General features: G+C 35.7%; 1 protein-coding gene across 3 annotated transcripts; it reads left to right on the forward strand.

The window, feature by feature from the left end:
- The first annotated feature begins 20,278 nt into the window (after window positions 1-20,278).
- On the forward strand, window positions 20,279-24,115 carry LOC144713012 (pentatricopeptide repeat-containing protein At3g02490, mitochondrial-like). Of its 3 annotated transcripts, XM_078587466.1 has the most exons (3): window positions 20,279-22,416; window positions 22,920-23,056; window positions 23,611-24,115. In XM_078587466.1, exon 1 carries the CDS (start codon window positions 20,355-20,357, stop codon window positions 22,305-22,307), a length of 1,953 nt encoding a protein of 650 aa, XP_078443592.1. In that variant the 5' UTR covers window positions 20,279-20,354; the 3' UTR covers window positions 22,308-22,416; window positions 22,920-23,056; window positions 23,611-24,115. The 3 variants fall into 3 exon arrangements, with proteins under 3 accessions (XP_078443592.1, XP_078443594.1, XP_078443591.1); XM_078587468.1 differs by lacking the exon at window positions 22,920-23,056; XM_078587465.1 differs by lacking the exon at window positions 23,611-24,115 and having other exon boundaries at window positions 22,920-23,102.
- The last annotated feature ends 100 nt before the right edge of the window (window positions 24,116-24,215 follow it).

Genomic DNA, 24,215 nt, shown 5'->3' on the forward strand with positions numbered 1-24,215 from the left:
ATGCTAGTGGCTCAAAGACAGTGAGAGTCGTGGAAGTCATTCACATCTTAAAGGCATTGATGTGACATATCGACACAATCTTGCTCAAGTTTGATATGTCTAAAATATTCACACCTAGAAGAAAGATGAATGCTGCTTAAATTGCGTCCATCCGTAAAGCTTGTGAGAGCCTGAAGTGTAAGATGTTGAAATATGAGAAGATAATTTCAAAGAATCGTGCGACGAAGACATCAGCAATTCTTGACCCTTTCAACAAGGGAGTCACTGGATCCTAGTGGCATTTAAGATGCATTGGCATTTTTCTGTTGACTTATGCCCCTACAAGGTGACGACCCCGAGCATGATGACTGACTCATATAACTCATCGATGGCTTAGCGCCAGCTAGGGAGACAGAATGACGAGTACCATCTCCAGCCGAGGAATTGAAGACATATCTACAACCAACAAAGAGGAAGGACGCAGAGACAACACTGGGATGGTGGGCACGCACAGGCATAGGAACCTACCCGCGACTTTCTACCCTTGCACAAGAGTTTCTCTCAGTATGTGTAACCGTGCCCCAGCAGAACATTTATTCTCTGCAAGATGTGTAGTAGTCGCTTTCAAGCGGGCACATCTTATTGCTGAAAGTATCAATCTCCTGGTCACAACCAAGTGTTTGTTACGTGCTGAGAATGCTCAGTTGTGTGATGGAGATAGTGCGAATGACTATTCTGATGACGAAGACTAGTGTAAGTCATTACTCTTAATTTACTTCTATCGGTCCAATCTTCTAAGGTAATTTTATTGGACAATTTTTTTGCGGCTACGGCGATCATCGTTGGGAAAATTGTCTCTTCCATTCTTCTAGTCCGGCGATCGATGTCTTTTGTCCTGATCCGAGAGCATGTACCTTTTTTTAAAGAACTAAACTAACTCGCAATCCTCCTTGAGTTCTCAATCAGAATATTGATATTCATTTTCTTTAAAAAAATCAACTTGTTACGTTAATGTTTCAATATCTGGATATTAAACATTAAACTCTTCATCAAGAGTAGATTGATAATTTGCTTTAGACGATGATTTAACCTCTTGTCTATGAGTGGAATGCATCAAGGCTCAATGAGTCCCATATACACATCCTTGTGTGTGCAACAATATAGTTCTCATTCAATGAATTATTTCACCTCGACATGGTTGTCTATATCTAGTATAACTTGCTCTAGCATACCAAACATGGATGGTATCATTTTTAATGTTTGGATTTGTCTGTTCCTTGACTTTGATCCATGAGTCCTAAAGAGATGTGAATTCTTAATTTCTACATAAACTCTTGTTCCGAAAGATAACCCACTTTGAGATATATTTATTTCTTCACAAGCTTTCAATAACCCACTTTTTGTTCAGTTTGCTTCCACTTTCCAGATTCTAACCCCTCCAAAATGAAGTAATATATTTAAGATGGCCACATAATGTTAATGATATTTGAGCTTACATGATAGCTCCCTGACTTCTCACTAGTGTCTTATTTCTCAGTTGTCTCCATACTATGGAAAGCCCTAGGTTCTTTTTGTTTTTCATCCAACTAAGGCAACTTACTTTTGATTCTAATTTTTTCCTTACCGTTTAGTAGTATAATAGTTTCAAGCTATATTTCATTAATTTTATGGTCCAATTCGTTGTTGCTACTTGCTACATTAGAGATAGGCATCCAAAAAGTTATCCCTTTAGCAAAATATTTTCTTTTGATGTGCTTTTCTTATTTTACAAGTAATGATTAAATACTCTACATTTTTTTATTCTTTACAACCTTACATTTTTCTTGGAAAATGCATTATTTTTTAAACATCATCTATATATGATCATCCCCATCCATCACATCAAATAAAATATTATTCATAGTTAGTCCTTTGAAGTTGATGTATGCAGTCTAACAAAGATCAACATCCTTATTCTTGTATTATTCTTCTTCACTTTTTGATGATTCATGTTCCACACTTTTTTATGGTCTTAATGGTTTTATCCATGTATTCAATTTGAATTTTTATATATTGGAGAGTTGTATTTCCTTTACACTTTGATTATCTTCTTATGACCCTTGTCAATTCAGGGTATTCTGAGAAAAACTGACCATGATTCCTACAGTTAAAGCGTGTTTTATTTTTTTCAAAACTTAACTTCTTACACGCTTCCCTATAGAATGACTTGGCCTCAGAGTTATGAATGAAAATTTTCTCTTTCTTGCCAATGGATGACTCATCATTCCTCTGTGCCATATCACTTTGCTTCTCCTCGGCAGTGCTTGTATGACCTTGAAATCATGATGCCAACTCTTTTCTTCTTTTTTGTTCATCTCATGGCTAATGATGGAATCCGATCTCATTATCAGGGTATGACAATGCAAAATCTATTTTCTTTTTTGTTGGAGTCTTCAATTGTTGTTACATTCACCTTCCATTCTTTTCGACCACTTCTTCAAAACTATATACAAACTGTCGAGTATCTACTTACTTATCTGGTAGCTATTTCTGGAGAGTTTCCATGGAGGAACTTAATTTTATGTATATATATATTTTGAAGCTTCAAAAATTGTTTATTAGTCGTTGTGCTTAGCTGACAGTTTACGTCTTTTACTCCACCACTAATGGCCGGAATCCTCATTGTCTCTTGTCGATCTTCCTTAACCATGTCTATATGATGTCTCAGATGGAATTGGCGGCATGTGAGACATTCTACGCAGCTGGCCCCGGGGTCTCTCTATACTCCATTGCAACAATTTTCCTCTAATTATCTCTCTGAGAATGTTTTTTGTTATATTATATCATGCATTTCTGTCTGTAATGAATGCTTGTGAACGGGCATGAACATGATCATGTTCCCACAGCATTAATTTTTGTCTGATATTTGGGGGAATCCCATGTGGGATAGTTTAGACGGACATGAACATGATTATGTTCTCGAAGCATTAATTTGTGTCTGATATTGGGGGAAATCCCATGTGGGCTAATTCAGTTTGGGCAATGGTCGGCCAGTCATAACACTTTCAGCCCCTCATGGCACGGCGCATTCCAAGGATAAAAAATTCTAAAACTTACCAGTCCCAGAAAAATTGCCGAAATTTCATCCAAATGAGGGTAAAGATATGCTACTTTTTTAATCCTTGGTTGTATTTAAAGATATGTTATGTATAATTTTCCTTCCGTAAACTAGTTATTAAATTGTATTTAAAAATACGTCACTAAATTCTTAATATCTCCATCAAGAAATTAATTAATAAATTATTTATACACATTTTCCATCAGCAAATTAATTAGTAAAAAGAATTTTAAAAAATCAATGAAATTCTTAATTTTTCCGTCACGAAATCAATTATTATATTCATTATTTCACATTCGGTATAATAATTATTAAATTTTTTTCAAGAAAAACCTCCCTAAATCTTTACTTTTTCCATCAAGTAATTGATTATTAAATTAATTATATTCACAATTTTATGTCAATAATTTGATTAGCGCAATATATAAAAACAAAAGACACTAATTCCTTAAATTTTCAATCAATATATCACTTTATTAAATTTATTATATTCATAATTTTCAGTCACTAAATTCATTATTAAAATGTATTAAAAAAACATTACTGTCGTCATCTGTGACAGACATTTCGTCACGTCAAACGTCCATGGCACCCCATCATTGTCACGTCACCGTTACGTAAACCTCGTCATGCGTCACCGTCACCATCACTACCCCTGAATTCCATCACTGTCATGTCATCCGTCATGTTTCTATCACAGTGACCTGTGACGTGATGGATGATGATTGCCGTTCCCTACACAAAATTTCAGCTCAAAAATATTTATAGATCGTCAGATGTCTTGATGTGTGCTCTCTCCTCATTGATCCACATGCCTAACAGCCAATTTATCACAAAATTTTGGAAAACCATAATAATTATAAAACCCTTAAATATTTATGAAAACATATTTCAATTCATAAAAATATCAAATTATAAAATTGTAAACCATTCTAATTCTAATGTCATAAAATTATACAAAATTCCAACCAAGAAACTTATTTCATTATGAATTTAAAGACAAAAATTTCTTTAGAAAATATATTCTGACTTATAAAAGTACTTACAAAAAGAAGTTGAAAATTCCATAAAATATACGAAACAACCCAGAAAAGTCAGAATGTGTTAGACATAATTATTTTATGCTTGATAACATACATTATTATCATTTAAGTGTAAATGAAAATTGAAATTTTATCATATTAGTATAATAATGACAAAGTTATCAAAACTACAGAATAAATTAGATGCCTATAATTTACATTTTATTTTGTTTCACATAGTTTAACTCTGTCAAGACTTGTCAGGGAGACCTTATCTGATTCAATTCAATTGCATATAAAACTCATCCTCTTTATTGTAAAATCAAAAATGTAACAAGCCTAATTTGGAGAGAGTAGTTTAGATAGATTGATTGAGAGTGAGGATAGAGAAGAGTTAGATAGAAAAATAATGAGATAATTATATAGATTGAGGGGGAGAGAGATGGATAGTGGGATCGGGAGGGAAGAGACAGGTAGATGGAGAGAGAGATATGATGGGAGAGAAAGAGGGAGATAACAGGGAAGACTTATTGTGGGATTTGAGAAAGGAGAGACAGAGGTAAATGGAGAGAAAGATGGATAGTGGGAGATAGTGCGGGAGAAGGATAAGGGATTAAGAGGAGGGAGGCAGACGTATATGGATAGAGAGATTTAAGAGGGGAGATAAAGAGGGAGAGAGAGAGAGGGATATGTGTATTGAAATAGATTGAGAGGGAAGAGAGAGGGGAAGTGATAGAGAGGCTGATAGGGGAGAGAGAGGGAGAATGAGAGGGAGAGAAGATGGGGAAAGGGATTGATAAATAAGAGAGAGGGAGAGGGAGGGGGAGAGAGGATAGAGGGATAGAGGGAGAGGGAGATAGAGAGACATTGAAAGAAAGGGAGAGAGAGAGAAGAGAGATTAAGTTTGAGATAGAGATAAATAAAGAGAGATATTTATTTAGTGAGATACATTGATATATATAATCAATCCTACATACTCTATCCATATTCGGGTACATCGTCCTAGATATGATGTGTCGTCTGGCCCTAGTGTGCATTGCGATGAGGTAGTGTGACCCTGGATGATGACACCCCAGGGTAAAAAGTTGCCACGACCGAGGACTGGAGTGGATTCCAGTACTTGGGGTGCCACATTAAGACATGGAGTTTTAGAGAGAGAGAGTGATAGAGATAAGGGTATTGATGTAAAGATTAAGGGGGAGAAAAATGATAGTGAGGGGAGTAAAAAAATGAGAAGAAGCACAGAGATAGAGAGCAAGATGGCAAGATAGAGAGTGTTCCTCTTTATCTCTTTGGAATCTTGTGCCACCATATGATTTTACAAATAGAACTAAAGTTAGGGTCACGTTGGCACATAATTGGGCTACTAAAGTTGGTGGACAAGACCACCGTTTATATGTGGCCCTACGGATGCAGCTCCCATGGCATCACCAGGGTTCCGTCATCCTGATCTCGTGACCCCGATGACACCATACCCTATTCAAGATAATGTTGAACTGGAGTTGAGGTGGGCCAATGAGCATGTTGTTTTGAGGCCCTTTTCTAGCATGACTTTACTCAAGTTTATGGTGCCCATTTTTTGCCTGACTTTTCATTCATCCATATTCACTTTGAACCTTGGGGCAAATGGGATGTGAGAGTGATGACTTATGATGTGACATGAGGCATATGACTTATAGAAAATTTGTGTAATATGGTTTCTAGAATCAATTTAATCCATTGAGGTTCCTTTCGAGAGACATTTTTACTCATGTCCTAGTGTCCAATCTCTTGAAAGGTAGGAGCCATATTGGCCAACATTTGATAGTTCATCCCTTGTGATTGACATTTGGATAGTGAACCAAATGGCACTCAAGAGATAAGTGTTTTCTGGGCACTGTGATGGATCTGAAAGTAAAGGCCTCAAATATGATTGTGGGCACTATGCACCTAGGTACAAGGTGATGGAATATTATATCCAGGCTGAACCTCAAGATTATGCTGGTTAGCTATGTCACAAGATAAACCTTGATGCAATGCCATCTTCAAAAGGAATAAGTAGAGTGTCAAGAGTTTATTATAGAGGCAACTTGTAATTCTCAATGCAAATTATGTTTCAAATTGAAGGGGATTGTGAAAAAATAAGATATTAGTGGCCAACCGGCCAAGTGACACCCTAAGTGCTGGGCACTGAAATCACCTTTGAGACAACTAAATGGAGCTCAAGCACCTCATATCCATAATGAACCTCCCGTGAAGTCCTACAACCAGAATGAGATTTATCAAGTAAACTCTCGAGTAGCAAAAGGAGAATGATGTTGGGTTTAGGTGCCTTCATTGAAGGAAAGAAGTCTATTTTCTATGCAAGAAAAGGGATGATCGATTCCAAAACCATCTCTAAAACATTCACATCATGTGTACCTTATGGGAACTTGTTTCACCCTTTACTTGGTCCCTTAGAGAGTGTTCTGAAGCCATTCATGTATTCAACCTCTATTAGTATCCACACGATCAAGGTGATCTTTGTAGAGATTCTCTACTTCTTTTTCCCCAACTCTTCATGAAGCCCTTTCAGATCTGCTCACCATGAACATACTCCTTAATTGAAGGGAGGGAATGAGAAGGAAGAAAGGGGGGGCAGCTCTAGCTCGCTTGGGTGCCTAAAATGGTTGCCCCTCATATTTATACTTAATTATTTTTTATAAAAATCCCTTAAATATATTATATCCATCGACGCCCCTATAATTTGATGTGTGTGACCCTTTAGGCCCATGTGTCGTTCTAGTTCATAACTTTAATGGCCCAATAAAAATTATTATCCGACCTTTTTAATTAATTATAAAACATACAGATTAATGAACTAATGTTCGATTTAAACCAATCCATAGCTTAAGTTTCCAACTCATGGGGGCCCAATCTAATAATCTCAAATTTAGGGGCTTCAATATGTCGTTGGTAATTGAGATTATTCAATAAAATATATTTATCTATACTTATGAATCTTTAGTTAGTGATGAGTAAGTATTGTATCCACAGGGAATAATGAGGAAGGATTTAATTTTCTTACTATAGTGATTATGAGAAGAGAAGAAGACGAGAATAGAATATGTGAGCTAGTGATATCGAGTAAAACAATGTAATAGTTAAAATTCAACTTAAATTAGTGAAGAAAAGAGGAAGTGAACATAGAATTATGCGAAGCAATATGTGGGTGAGATAGAGAACGTGAAGGATATGATAGTAATTGAATGTAGGAACGATGTGATGGAAAAGATAGAGACGTGATAAGGGGGGTGTAAGAGAATGGAATGATAGTGAAAAGGTAATAGTAAAATCTAATTAAGCTAACGATGATGCTGATAAAGAACAACGTAAGGCCAAGATGCTTACCTTAGATCCTTATGTTCTGCGAGGAACATACCTATTTATGAGTGCCAGTAAGCTCCCCTCTTCTATAATGCTTCTTCCCACATAACCAGGACACCAAGAACACACTTGTTGGATCTCAAAACTCACAATCTTTCAATTACCCCACACAAGTAGGAAGCAAGTTTAGGATGAACTTCATAGTGATCGAGGCCTCTATTTTATAGATCAGAGAGTACGGATGGAAAGAGGAGGGGGAGACGAAGCAATGCTGAAATTTCAGCTCAATCGAAGTTGTATATCGTCAGATATTTCCGTGTTTGACACTTCCTCTTTTTCCTTTTTCAGTTGAACTGTCAAATCCTTTCAAATTCCGCGCCACATCATCTTCCATGCTCATGCCGTTCAGAGTCGCCACCTGTACCTATAGTTGGAGAAAAGACAAAAAATAATCATTCTATTTATATTATTTAAATATTTTACTTTATCATTCTCATATCTGACGTGGCATCACGGCAGTGCGAGCCACGTTAGCGATTTCCTTTTATCGTTCAATAAAAATCTGACACATATTTGCCACTACGTAGGCGCCAGATGTACACATGGCGCCATGTTGTTGCACCACGTCACAAGGTCGACATTATTGACTTTCAAAGAGAGGGAAGAAAAAGTGAGTTTTTGTCTTTTTGCACCATGGTCCAGGCAAGCATTTATTGCAAAAAAACCATCCCTTTTTTTACTGGTCCCCGTTGCTCTTCCCCTGAAAAAATCCAAAAATTGATTCATTAGTCATAAATGCAATCATGGATTCGCTAATCGCGATGCCATGATTGCTCAGCTGAATGATTGGCTGACGCCAATCATTACTGCTAGCTATGATTTGTTGTCATTTGACGAATCGAAGGGAACACAGGGTGACGCTAAAATAGATAATAAAAAATGACTTCTAAAATCCTTATTCAATAGAATAAAGGTCCAAAAAATACATATAAATATATTTTTTCACTTAGAAAAAATCATATCTTTCCAATTTTGATGTCCAAAAATTTCATAAAAACAATATTCTGACTCAAAATTTATATTATTTTAGAATTTATTGTCAGAAAAATCCCAAAAATACATAAAAATTCTGGAAAATTCATAACATCATTCTAAAAATATATTTGATCATTTTAAGCTTGATAACATGCATATAATAAATTTAATACAAATAAACATGTAAATATGGTTCCGTTAAGGTATTAAAAATGCGTGTTATCACAAGCCACACCTTGTGTTCTAGAAGATATAAAATATTGTTTGGACTCTCTCGTGTAACCTTTACCACCATTGGTTACTATATATGTATATTCCTTTGTGTACATGAGACTCTTGAAAAACTTAGCTATGGTTAATTTTGAAATCCTAATTTATCATTCAGTTAGTATTGATGCATAACGGGGATCACTGGCGAAAACCTTTTCCAGTATCGTCACAATCGTGACCACATATTTAATTGCACCATCTTCCTTGAATCAATTTGCTCCTTTACCAAGGTTTGACAATCTCATTTTGACTACTTTATCAACTTTGTGTACTTCTTGCTATATCAGAGTTGAGACTTAATTGAATGCCATGATTAGCGATTAATAAGACATAGTCATCTATCTACAAGATTTCCATGGCGTATCAGGTCAATGGATTACTTGTACAACAAGGACATGAATAAACCTGATTTACGATTACGAATAATACCATTCAGAGATTCATAGGCATCAATTTAGTTCACTATTTCTCTAAAGAGCACTCATCTTCAATCCTTAGTGTCTCCATACTAATTACCATAGTGATAACATGCAATTTAAAATATTAATTTTACACAAATTGTATTTATATTTGCACTAAAATAACTATAATTGCATGTTTTCATAGTAAAAATGAAATAATTTGTCTTTAGTATATTCTCCTAAAATTTCCTGATTTTAATGATTTTTATGGATTTTTTTTGAAATTATTGAGTGGAGAACATAAAGAAAAGGGCTCAAACTTGTCTCGGTAGTTTTTTCAGGCGTAAATCTCTAATTTGTGTGAAGTTTTGGTATTGTAACTTGTTTTTTGGAAGAATGGAAGTCTTTTTTGTAATTTTTCTGGAAAATTGGAGAGTAGGGCCATATATCCAAATATTTCTAAGATTGAGGTTAAAATAAGACTGCACAAAAGGGGAGGGGTTTTTCTACAAATTTCATGTAGAGAAAGAAGGACAAAAGAATTAAATACCTTAGATTGCTCTTGATTCAAACCTAGAGATGTAAAGATCCAATTGTCGGACTGAGCTCAAATTTTGAGGGATAGTTCTTCATTCTATCATATTTCCATCCTTATGGATAGATCGACCATCATAGTCCAAAAAATAAATTAAATTAAGGATAACCCAGGGGAAAAAGTGGAATTGTCTCACCTATTTAACCTAGGTATAAATTCCTAGGTTTCCTCTCTTTTTCATTCTTGGATGCTCGACCACAGTCTGCACTTTTTCCCATAGGCTTTTATTTTATTTTTTAGTTTCTTTGTTCATTGATCTTGATTTGTGTTCTTTTAAATCGCATTGGCTAGGGCGAAATGTACTTGCTCTTATCTCGATTGAAGAAGGAAGTTAGCTAATAATTGGGTTCTATTATCAAATAAAAATACCCTCAAAACTAGTTATATTGTCAGTCCCTTACCTCCCTCTAAATTTCTACATTCTTCGCCAACCATTATTGTTTAAAACCCTATATTATGTACTCTTCTTATCCCATTACACTTCTGATTCTGGATCTTCTTTTGAGGATCAGGTTAAATGAAGTGAGGACCTATATTCTCTTCATATTCTCTCATCTCTCCTACCTTATGATCTCTAAAAATCTACCCTTTTATATCGAAAGAAAATCAATAGAGATGACCCCTATTTAATCTTGGAGACCTGATCTTCCCGGAATATCATATCTAATCAAATATTAAATCTATTGAAACTCCATTCTATTTATCTTTTGTTAAATCCTTGAACTCTGCTTCCATGTGGACGACCCCTCTACTGATCATTGACATGTTAATAAAGAGGGTTCATTATAAATATTATTGTATAAGTTGATTACAAACAACGATAGTAATTACCTTAGTTAATTACAATAAATCCAGCTTATCACATAGAATAAGTGATACTTATCATATAAGCAGGATAATATTATGCTATAATGTTCGGATAATTTGATGTCCATCTTGACTATCTATCAAATAGGAATACATGTTTAAAGACTAGTGATTTATGTATAATGATCTCACCGTAATTCACTAGGTCATTACACATATTCAAGTACTTCGTTATAAACATCGCACGAGAATAATAATGAATAAATATTCCTTCTAGTAAAATCAAAAAAAATATGGTGGCATGTTTGGCTTGACTGCCATATAATATCCATCAGAAAAATATTGTGCTTCCATTCAGGACCTTGACTGTGGACATTCAGGAGAGAAAATGAGGGAGGTGTTAATGTTGGTTATTGATGGCTTTACACTTTGATGGTACATCTTTGGTGACTCTATGAGTAATTTATTCAATCATGTAATTTATGTTTTTCATGTTTCAAGTAATTATGATTACAACTGATAATCCTTCCTATAATGGGAAAATGATTAGAATTATATTAAATAAAATTGTGGGTGTGAATTGACGAAGAAAAATTAGGGTATTAATTTATTGTAATTAATTTTGCTATGGTCAAATAATACTTGTAAAATTGAAACTCACACCTTGTATTCTAGTGAGGGATATCATCTTCTCAGGATTGGCATTCAGAGATATAATTAATTAGAGAGTTATAATACTTGTGAGGAATATTATTAATAATATAGAAACTAGATATAGAGATAGGTAAAATGTGGGAGAGTTATGTATAGAGGATAGGGAGGAGCTAGGAAAATGATTAGAGAATGAGGAAGAGTTATCACAAGAGAAAAAGAAGTAAAAATTGTAGGATATAAATATAACACACTAGGTGCTTGTAAAAATGCCTAAAAGGAGAGAATATTTATATCAATCTTTATACTGAAATTGGTTAATTTTTATTTGGTTATAAGCAAAATATTTAAGGATATAATTTAGGAAAAATATATATTTAATTGTAATTAAAATGCATAAAATGTAGAAAATCAGTTCAAAAATGGAATTATTGCACGTGTTTGATGAAATGCTAGGAATGGAACTTGTAGAGTTCTACTAAAAATTTCTTCATGTTGATGTGTTGATCTTTATAGTTTTGGGTAAATAAAAAATTAATTATATGATTTGTTTTGTATGTTGACTTTTTGGAATCCATCACCGTGTTTGAGGACCGTCGTCGGCTTCATACCTTCTTACATTTATGCCTTCCTCCAGATGAGTCAATAGATCTCCATTCTTCGATCACTATCTCCCTCGTGCCTCCCCAAAAAAAGTAGGTGCCATTCTCTCAACTGGAAAGATAAATCAAGAACATGATGGAAGAAGATGATCTTTCCCCAGTTAAAATATTGATAATCAATTTTCATTTCGAGGACAAGATGGTTGAAAAGTGAACATAAAATATATTTTTAGGTCAGGACAAGCAGAATTTTGTGGTTACCTGATGTGGGATAACTCCTAGAGCTTCTTGTCATTGTGGACCACTCCCTGAGCTTATCATTTGCTAGAATCGACTGTCAATATGGAAAGGAGCGTTGGCCAATAAATGATCTCGACGACTCCTTCTTGATCTATTTGATCGCCATTCTGGGGGGCTCAATGAGCAAGATTAAAATGTAGTCGTGGATTCCCTTCAGATATGATGGTCCTTAATCCACATCATCAGCGCCTCAGCAGCCACCTCTTCCATATGTTGGCTTTTGATTTGTCTACATCAACGCCACTAGTTACAACCTCACAACCTGAAACATATAAGACAAAGTTAAAATTAATGGGCATCAAACTTGATCATTCAATCTTCATTATGAATAATGACGGTTGAGATTAATTCATAAGCTTTTAAAGAAGGGTCACTATGTTTTGGCTTCGGCAAGGGTAGGCTCAAATATCCTATATCATTTACTTATTTTTTATTTACACTTCAGCCCGCAGGCCTTTGTCAGCTTCTCCGTTAAGCACATTTGACCCAGCCCACATTCAGTTAAAAGTGCTAATCGGTTAATCCCATATCATAAGATACCAAAAAACAAGACATTATGTAATATTTCAAAATTTTAATCCATTTTATTTTCAAAAGACGACCTTTCCAGTGTGTGCAAGCACAGAAGATTTGACTCTGTATTTACATATTGAATCTGATGGCCACCAGAAGTGTTGCGGCTACAGCCTTTGGCTGCACATCCTGTAGTTGCCTTAGTGCATGAAGTTGTACCCTGAGATTGTCTTACACCCTCCAGTTGTGGCTGCTGTTGCAGCGGCCTGAAACTCTCATTTCCCCATTTTTTAAATTATATTTTATATAAATCCCATGATGACTACCATTACCTCATAAACAGTTCAATATAATTTGTCTTAGAAAGAAGGATCAAACATTATAATAAAATTAAACTATTGAGATTATATTCATTATCTCATTTGTGCATAAATCATGCCAAATTAAGAAAAAATAGAAAACTTACATAAGATGCGACTTAATGCCTATGATGGGAATATTATAAAACATAAATACATATGCATTATAATTCAATGCTTTACACATGATATGACCTTAAAAATCATAAAATACATGCATGAATTTAGATATGTGATGAATCCATTTGAACTCCTAATCATCATGTCCAAGCTGGGCCAACGAAGCTTAGCATTTGAGAACATGTGTGGACGATGGAGAAAGATCCCATAATGATATAGGAGAGTGAATCAATAAGGAAGTTGATGATACCACAGAGCTTATCATTCTCTCGGGTAGTTGTTAGTGGTATGAAGTTGTTGAACTAACAATCCTGGGAGGTTACTAAAGAAGTTTGAGAACTGCAAGGAGAGCTTAAAAAAATTACCGTGGGTATCGCAGATGGCTTCATGTAACCTAATGATGTTGAAATCATCCAGGTATATATTTTTATAGGAGTGAAACACTACAATGAATGTAATGAAAAAGTTGCATCCCACTAAGAAGATGATGTGTCCATCATCTTCTTCAGAAAATGGTAGATTTAGAGGCCGACAACATATGTCAGAATGACAGAATGGAGTTGTGCCACCGTCAACCATCTTCGTTGTTATCTTTGTTGAAGTTCTGGAGTTGTTTATTTAAAGGTATCTTTGTTGGAGGACAATACTTTCTTTAGATGAATTAGAAGAATGCATTAGTTTTTCATTCTTTCCCACAAAGAGTACATTATCGTGATAGAAATAAACAGGGGAATGATAATTTCCTGACTAGAAAAGGTAACAAACATTTTTTGTCCATCTCCCTAACCATCACCCTAGAAGAGATGTTCTTTGTTGGCTGATATATCATGACATAAATGAGGAAAAATATAATGGTTGAGAGCACATAGATGTTAAGAGAAATGAAATTTTGGTTGATGTCATAAAAATACAAGCCTCATGCATGTATCATTAAGGTAATGTTGAGATATGAGTTAAATTATAAAGACAACATCAACTTTATCGTGGATTAAAATTATCAAAATTACCTTTAAATTAATATTCTTATTTTTTTCATGATTTTCAGAATTTTTTTAGTGTTTTATAAATTCAGATTCATTATGAACTTAATTTTTACAAGCCAGTGAATAATTCCATTGAATTAAAATTTGGGCTTTAATTCAACTTTTGCCTTTTGCCTTGATATAATTTCCTCCAATGATTGAATTTACAATCAATGTAGAATTACCCATAATGACATAGTATTTCACAACGAAAAATGGACCAATCATGAGTTTCAATTTGTAACTTTAAGTGTGTAGGGACACATTGCAGAAGGAGAAAATATGGAAAGATGCAGAAACATGGCTGATTAAAAAAAGCTAATTTTCTATGTAATTAACTTTGCACTGAGTGCATGGGGTGATTCAAAATTTTTAAATATGGTACATTTTTGGCACTAAAATAGGCACCATAAAAGCAGTTAAATTTTTTTTTTAGCGCAGCATTGAAAGACGTGGCACAACAAGTCTTTTTGGTGTGGAAAATTTCTTCCCGGCGATTCAACCCCAGCATAAGGCATGTGGCACCATATGACTGAAATATAGAAAATGAAGTGAATAAGGCTAACCAAATAGAGTGTGACATTTGGAGCAAATTAAAGAAGCTGATTAAGCTGGTGGCTTCATGGAAGTGAGAGAACAGTGAGATTAATCTGAATGGGATTGATAGCTGGAGATCCAACCTTCTAATTGGGCCCAAGTTGCGGGAAATTTTTTCCATTAATTCTCAATCCAACCATGTTGTTGGATCTATTTAGAGAGTTCAACGATTAAAAAACACTTTGGAAGCTCACCCACACTTAAGTAGCTAGGAAGAAAACCAACCTGTAGAGTGAACATTTATTGGATCTTAAGCTGTAATTTATAAGATTATTCTTGTCTAGCTCTTTCTTGGGGTGGAATTCCGATGATCTAGGAAGAACTTGATAGTAAATAGAATTTCAATTCAATTCAAAAAGAAAAATAAAATGCATAATAACTAGTTTAACATTTTTTTAATAAATATCCATATCTTGGAATGTTAGTTATCTCATATTCCTCTTAAAACTTAATTTCCATACATTTATTTATTTATTTTTTATCTCATAATCCTAAATTTACTTTTCAATAGTTCAGTTATCTATCTGAAATGTTGTTGAAAATGTGTGGACCACAAGCCAACTGCACATTCTCTGTTTTGTTTGATTTTTTTGACAGAAAATATGCATAATAATCCACATGCGATACTTATTAATGAAGTCTATGGCTAGAAGAAATGAATATGTGAGCTATGATGGAATCATAATACAAGGATCAGTATTCTTTAAACATGTGATACAAAATATTCCTATTCAAAGGATACTCGAGAAGGACATTAAAATATCAAAAAAGGATATCACTATTTAGTCCCACTAATATGATGACTATAACCAGTCTTGTAGCCATTAGTGTGGACACAATACAAAAAAACAATGGTCTTTCGTTAGGAAAAGAGTTCACAAAATTGATCCATATGAATCCTTGCATTGTATTATAAATAATGTCAATCAAATTGATTAATGTCATGACTCTATAAATGATGCTTGGACCTGAGACACCACATAAAGCTTAAAGATGGATAATTGTATTTTGACTATGACCTACACATTTCTAATCACATGATTTCAAACCGACAAAGGTAAGATTCAGCAAAAAGTCCATGGACGTGATTTTGTGGTCAAAATGGGACCATCTACCCTCGATATAAGAGGAGACTGACTCAAATAAGAATATGTCGTCAAATCCCTGAACAATTTAGCCAAAATTCAATGACATTGTTCTCTAATGATTTAACCACATGTTAGTACTAACTAGGACTGGTTAGGGATTCATGGTCAACCATACCCTAAGTCATTTGAAACTATCCCATGAATGAATAATTATATGTACACAATAACCGATGATGACAAAGGTCCCATGAAAGAGCTGACATTCTCCTTTAGATATTCTAAAGGATGAGGTGTATCTTAGCACCCCATGTGCGAGAAACTCAACCTACCAATTTGGTTAAATAGATCCTTGATTAACTAATATATATGTTGATACAGTTAACTAATGAGGGTGACCAATATATGTTATATGGCCACTAGAGTTATTGACTAGACTAATACGTGGGCTTAGAGGGTCACAAATAATATTTTTAGTATATTGGATAAACTTTGAGTGTGGGGACTTATATCAAATTTTCTGTGATGACAGAAATCTTATTTTCTCTAGGATGGGGACAATTATGAAACTTCCTCATATATATAGGGGCACTCTCTTTTGATACATAAGTGAGTAAGTTTTTAGTGGCGTTCCCTTTATTCTCTTCCTCTTCTGGAGTGTTTCTTCTAGTGAGACTATATGGTGAGGAAATAAGATTTCTGTCATCACGGTTCAAGGTAAAGAAGAGGATATCCAAGTTCTAAATATTTTTTGGATACATCTAGAGACCAAATATCTGAATGGCTTCAAGATGCTCATTCAAGGAACCAATACATCAAAGATTATATTTGTACAAAGGTGATTTTTTTGGTTCTATAGATGATTTTTGGTTTTTAGATCCATTTTCAATTTGATTTTCCGATATGCAATTGAGTTCATATTTGATCAAGGCTGAAAATCCCAAAAAATATATCTCCCTATCATTTAATAAAAAATCATTCATCCCTCCCCCCCTAACTTTTCTTCCCATTTTTTCATTCAATTTTTTGTCTAACTCCATTCAAACTTTTTCTGTCCCCATTGCAACCCATTTTGCTTTAATGATTATCTCCAGATAGCCAAATTTTTGGTTTCTGGTATTCTTTTTTCCTAACAGCTGATAAGATACCTAACTCATCACACTCCTATGATTGTTTCATGCCCAAAGACACATACGCCATCAATTACAATTGATGGCGATATTATTTTGGTGTAAGATTGCATAAAAATTAAATATAAATAAGGAAAATTTTATAAATTGAATTTATGATATTTCTGAATAAGATGAAGACCTAAAATTTTTAAATAATTCTAAAATTATTTAAATAATCCCTTTAAATAGTTATTTCCTTATGCACTTTTGATAGCTGCATACTTATGGACTCACCCCTTTTTCATACTATATTTTTTATCAACGAGAAACATGAACTAGAAAATATTCTTGCCTAAGTTCAAAAAATAATGTCACATTAAAATTACATTCAATCACTACACTACTTCGTATGCCTTATTAGGATCTCTCGATGTGTAGTTGTAGAGGCCAAAGCTTGTGCTACAAATGATTTTAATTTTAATTTCCTACTTGGCAAAAAGATATCCATGATATTCATTTTTTATGTTATGCAACAATACCAATTGCAAGGTAGAGTAACAAGGGTGCATCAAGGGGGATTTAAAGCAATGCATTTTGGTTCTGTTACAAATATATTAATGTCAGTTAACGGATTCTTTTTTCATACCAAGGTAATAGTTTTTTTTTGTCAAAAAATATTCACTCATATTAGCGGATTAGCATGTGTTTATTGGAGAAAAAATGTTGCATTTAAATGAGGGAATTTTAAAAAGTTCTTGAATCCATGTTTTCAGGTATGTGAGGTAATTATCCCCTTTCATAGAATTTTATCTGAAATTTTCAAACATATAATTTCCTCTCCAAAATATTATTTAACTTAGTTCCAAATTTGGATTTATGATGTCCTAATCCTGAAAAGAATAGCCATACTTTTTGCCTTATTTAAAATCACACCAACACATTAGATAAAATAACATGATAGAGCAAAGAATTCTACACGTATTGGGAGAAAGAACATCAAATTCTAGGTACTTAGGTGGGTTTTCTCCAAAGTTAAATGTGTAATATAATAATTTTTACAACGATATTAATTATTTTTCAATTATTTGAAAACTTTGGACCAAACTAAAGAGAGCGCACATACGACATGGGCAACATGGTCGGAGCTCGATTGAATGATTTGCTAGTTTATGTTTCATATGGTTTCTCAAACATGCTTCAGCATCTGTCATTGTATTTTGATGTTTTGTTTTCAATTCATTGATATGTGGTGGGTTAAAATTACCTGAAAAAGGAAAAAAAATCTTGAGGTATTCTTAAAAGCTCCTATAAAACACGAGTTATAATTTAATTTCCAAACAAAAGGTACCCTCACCTTTAGAGAAAAGACAAAAATAAGGATTAGGTTTTTGTCTCCCAGCATTAAGAGCTAAACAGAATTATTTCACCAAAGTTAAAATCTTGAACCCAACTATAAATGAAGATAAGTGAGACTAGGATCGATATGATCACAATGTTTTTGGGTTCTATGCATTGGTTTAACCATGAAAAACATGGCTTCCATGATGAGAAAGCATATGAATTGATTCTCAATCGATCTATAAAATAATACATCAAATGTACCTTTTGGGGAACTTGTTCCATCCTTGACTTGCTCTCATTGAGATCGTTCTGAAGCCATTCACATGTCTGGCCTCTAGTATGCGATCTCTTGGCGCTTGGATCTCCACCTCTTCTTCTACATTTCTCCTTGAAAATCTTGAAGATCTTCTCACCATGAAGACACTCTCCTTGGTTGAGTGGAGAAGAGAGTAGAGTGGAGAAAGAGAGGCCTCACAATTCTGGTTGGCCTAGGTGCATGAAATGAGTACCCCTTTCCCATTTCTATTTTACTTAATTATTTCTCAAAAATCCATAAAGTAAAATATATTCACCAATGCCCTTATGATCTTATGCGTGTAACCCTCTAGGCCCTCGTATCATTGTAGTTAATAACTTTAGTGGCCCAATACCAATTATTGGTCAACCTTATTGATTAACTATATCAACATATAAATTAATTAACTAATGATCGACTTAACCCAATCGATAGGTTAAGTTTCCAACCCGTGCGCTAGAAGATATCGTGTAGTGTTTGAACTCTCTCTTGGAACCTTCACTGTCATCTTTTACCGTATATCTATAATCCATCATCCACGCGAAACTCTCGAACACTTAGGGTATGGTTGATCCTCAAACCCTAATCCATCATTCAATTAGTGCTTATGCGTAACGAGGATCATTGGAGAACTCTTTCTCCAATATCCACACTACCATGGCCAGGGATTTTCTGCATTGTCTTCCTTGAGTTGATGTCCTCTTATAACGACGATGGATGATACCATCTTGGCCACTCAATCATCTATGTGAGCTTCTTACTACATCCGAACTATGACTTGTTTGAATCCTATGATTAGAGGCTCGCAAGCTGTAACCAAAATGCAGTCGTCCATCCACGTGATGTCTTTAGTGTCTCAAGTAAATGGATCAATTATACAATTATGACATGAATCAACCTGATTGATGTTTTAGTATAATACCATTCAGGGATTCATATGGATCAATTCTGTGAACTCTTTCTCCAAAGATCACCCACTATCTATCCTTACTGTCGCAACACTAATAGCCACATGATCAACTATACTAATCATATAAGTAGGATTAATCAGTGTTATTCTATCCGGATAATTTGATGTCCATCTCGATTATCCATCGAATAAGAATATTTTGAATACATGTTTAAAGACTAGTGATCACTATATTATGATCTCATCATAATTCACTAGTTCATTGCACGTATTCATGGACGATTATAATCATCACATTGGAATAATAATGAATGTAATATTTTATTGAATGAACTTAAATAAATATGGTGGTGTGATTGGCTTGACGACTACATAATATCCATCAAATATCATATTCCAATTGATTAGAATTTGGATCAATCTAAGATTGTTTAGAATTGTTTATCGTGATTGCACACAAAAATAAACACAATAGCTACATGCTAGTGCATGCATGCGAAGATATGGGAGACGCGGTCACCACAGGTGAGTGGCATTGCGACGGGGTGACTCTGCACAACACGACAGTGATCCAAGATGTCTAATCGAAGAGTGTTTTCTTCTAAAAAAACCACCTCCCTTTGTGGGTGTTCTAGGAGGGCTTTATAAAGTCTTTCCTGTGATGACCCCTTTGAAAGAAAAGGAAAAAGGAAAAAAGAAAACAAAACTACATAAATGGGTCAGAATTACTTTCGATCGTTCGACTTGCCCGATCACGAATCGATCGATCGACCGATTCGATCTGCCCGAGTTTGAGATAACTCGCGATGCATAAACCCTAGATAGAACTGAGAGTAACCCACTTCCAGTGAGATCGTCTTCAACGCTCGAGCTCTCCCGGCTGCCATTGCTGCAGAATGAGGTCTGCATGGAGGATTCTGCTCCGACCAGGAGGCCTATTTCGAACAGAAAGAATCTCTTTTTCCGGGACCCTTTGGAATCATCTTCCATCTTCACAGGCTCTGCGATGTTTCCCATCAAATTCTACGTTCACTCCCCATTACCCATCTCGGGCTAATTCGGAGTACCCATCTCGCCGTTTCTACTCCTCGGAGATATCTTCTGTCGAGCCGTGCGGTGAAGATCATGCTCTTTTGCTCGATATTTTCTCTGGCAATAGCGGTCTCCACGATGTTGAGACTCGGTTGGAATCTGCCGACATCAAATTCGATCATGGGTTTTTGAATTCTTCGCTGCGTAGTCTGGATGGGAAGCCGGACGTTGCTGTTCGTCTGTTTAACTGGGCTGCAGAGAAAAAACCCGACTTGCTCAGCGCCGAGACGTACAACTCCATGCTTGGCTTCTTCGCCGCTGGGGGGAAATCTAGCGAGTTTTGGGAGATGGTGGAAGTCATGAAGAAGAAAGGATACTGCCTCTCGAAGAACGCGTTCTTCAAGGCTTCAAAGAGCTTCGACCAGTTGATTATGCACGAGGATCTTGGTAAATTGAAAGAACTTTATGCCTCTAATTCAAGCGAAAACTGGGTTCCTAGAACGGCATCGAGGGTATGCAAGATTTTGAGGGAAGGAGATGAACTGGGAGACGAAGTCTGGAAGAGTCTCAAAGATTTAGATCCAAATTACTCCTCTGATCTGGTTTTCGCTGTCTTAGAAAAGTTATCCAGCTATCCGGCCAAAGCTTTCCTATTCTTCCGATGGGCAAGCGACAATGCATCTTTCAAACCAGAGGGCAAGAGTTACAATGCCATGGCCAGGATCTTGGGTAGAGAAGGCAGCATGGAGAGGTTCTGGGATCTTCTCCAGGAAATGAAGCTTGCTGGACAAGGATTGGAACCCGAGACTTATTTAAAAGTCTCCAGGCGATTTCTCTCCAGAGGAATGACGAAGGAAGCAGTAGATTTTTTTGAACACGCCATGGATGCTGGAGAGAAGCCATCTCTGAGAGATTTCTTGCACCTGATGAGGAAAATTGTCATGTGTAGGGAACTGGAGCTGCACCTAGTCTCAAGAACAGTGAGGATTTTTAAAAACGGTGGGTATCCTCTGAAAGATTCAATCTTTGGCAGTGTACTTAAATCTGTTGTAAGCGTTGGCAGGCTGGGGGAATGCAGTAGTCTGTTAAAGGCCATGGAAGAAGGTGGGTTTTCTGCTAGCAGAGCCGTCACTGACCGTGTAGCAGTTGAATTATGCAGAGCAAGGAAGCCAGATGAAGCCTTAGAATTTATTTTAGAAAAAGAAGCCTCTGGCCACAAGTTTGATCCCAAGAGTTGGGTTTCTCTTATTCAGTGCTATTCCCAGGTCGGTTCAACTGAGAAATGCCTATCTTCTTTTAACCGTATGATCGAAAAGAATGGCAGTGAGAAAGTTGGGTTTGCCTTTGAGGCCCTGGTGACTGCCCACCTGCGAAGGAGCAAAGTTTTGGATGTTTATAAAGTTCTCTCTGCCATGGTTGAAAAGAACAAGCTGGAACCTCTGCAGAGCACGTACAAGGTATTGATCAAGAGGCTCCTAAGTGAAGGCAAGCTCAAAGAGGCTTCCTCTCTTCTGACTTTGATGAAGAGGCACGGGTACCCTCCTTTTATAGAACCGTTCTTTGGGTATATTTCCAAATTTGGAAGTGGGGAGGATGCCATGGTGTTTCTGAAATCCATGACAGTGAAGTCCTTTCCTTCTATTTCTGTCTTTATCCGGACGCTGGAGGGTGTACTCAAGGCAGGGAGGAAAGAAACAGCTGATGATCTTCTTTCCAAGTCTCCATGTTTTGTTAGAAACCATGCTGATGTGTTGAACCTCGTCTATTCTCATAACTCGCCCAAGGGGAGCCCAAATCCAGACTTGGCGCCTGCCTGATTCCTCTCTGTAAAGAACTGGCCCACCGGCAGAAGGCGAGGGCCTGCGTCGTTTTGCCGGTTCTTTCTCACCGATGGCTATTCTGTTTCTTTGATCTCTGTGAAATCAGGTGCCTCTATCACCAATGGCATTAATTCCCTTTATGGTTATATTTTTCAATCGATAAATCTTCGAGATTAATCTGATGTTTCCTTTTTTCGATGAAACCGAAAGAGCATCGTTTTCTAAAAAACTCTGTATTTTTTCCAAAGGAGCATTGATTTCTCTCATGCATTTCGTCATTTAATCTCTGGGTGGGTTATTTTGGTGATTTTAGGTTTTAGAGTTTTTCCTTTGCAAATAATTTTAGCTGTCCTCCTCAGAAAGGTTTTGTTTAGGTTTCTCCAATTTTGTTCTCCGGAAATGGGGTCAATATGGTACCACGCTTGCACTTTCATAGGTCTGGCGTGATATCGTATCACCATTTTCCCTTATTGTGTCTCTGTTGTTCCCCACAATAAGAACACAGGTTCATCAACGGGTTTAGTAGGCTCTTTAATTTATTTTGTAATTATTGTTTATTCTGTCTGTAGATTGGTCTGAATCTTCCTGTTCTTCAACCTTTTTGTGTAGATCATTTTCGAAAACAGAAGGGAGGAGTTTTCCTTGGCCGCATAGGGATGTGAGAATTAGTCGATTGCAGTTGGAAAATTTTGCCATTCATTCTTGAACCGATTTCAAAGAACTTATTGTAGAAGACTCCAATTACGGTAGGTCTGATCTCTAAGAATCAGGAAGATGGAAATATTTTATGAATATACTTTCCATCGTTGAAACAGATACAACTACCTGGATGAAAGCAATTTGATTCACTTTCAAGAATATAGTTCGTCACTATGGTTGATTTCAAAATTTTAGTTGCATTTATATTAGCTCATCAAATACGCAGAAAAAATTCTCTTTATCGAAGTTTTGAAACCAAAATGGCCACATGGCTTTAGAATATCTCAAAATTCATAAGTCAAAAGCGTCAATTGATACTAAATTTGAAAGAAACTCGCTTCTTCTATGCAAGTTAACGCTGAAAAACTTCGAATATAAGTCTAATCATTTTATGTCTAACTTTTGAACACGAAACGCAAATTTATTCATGATTTGATGGGAATTTACATGAGATGTAATGATCTCGTGTTTAACAAATATAAAAAATTTGACTGCAATGATGGTCATTACATCTTATGACCTTCGCTGGTTGTATTTATCTCTGAAAAGATACTTGTGGAGTGGAGTCATTGACAAAATATCTGCATTGATCACTACCCAGGCCAAAATATTATTCCATGGGATTTGTTAGCATATGGCGGCAGCCTGCTCTATCTTGCTGTGTTACCTTTTACACCCCCTTCCTGTGCTTACTTCCCAAGGCATCATGTGAGCAACTATTAGTGTTCGTGTTTTTGTATCTTTGCCATAATCAATATCGAACTATCCGATATCTGGGAAAATGATAATGATGCGAGATGACGTTATGTGATATCGGATGGATATTGGTAATTGGATCCACATCAGTCAGGAAGGATACCAAAGTTGTGTGGACAGTGGAAGATGATGGTACTGGATATTGACTTCTGGTATTCGATTATCGAAATCTGATATCTGCACCTATATCTGAGACCTGAATCTCCAATGTTGATATCTGGATATCAGAAACCAATATCTGGAAATTGTTATGCTTTTTGTAAAGGTGTTTTGTCTCATACGCATACAAAAATCATTGTATATATTGTTTTGGTGTGAGGTCAACATTGAATTTTGATATCTTTCTTGCATGACGAGACTCCACAACGATTAGTGGGGGGACTGGTCCAGGTAAACTCACAGTTCACCTGGACCAGTCCTCCATGGGTTATTTTGCATTTTCTGAGAAGT

Source organism: Wolffia australiana, chromosome 15, assembly GCF_029677425.1.
Source record: "Wolffia australiana isolate 7733 chromosome 15, ASM2967742v1".
NCBI classification, from domain to species: domain Eukaryota; kingdom Viridiplantae; phylum Streptophyta; class Magnoliopsida; order Alismatales; family Araceae; genus Wolffia; species Wolffia australiana.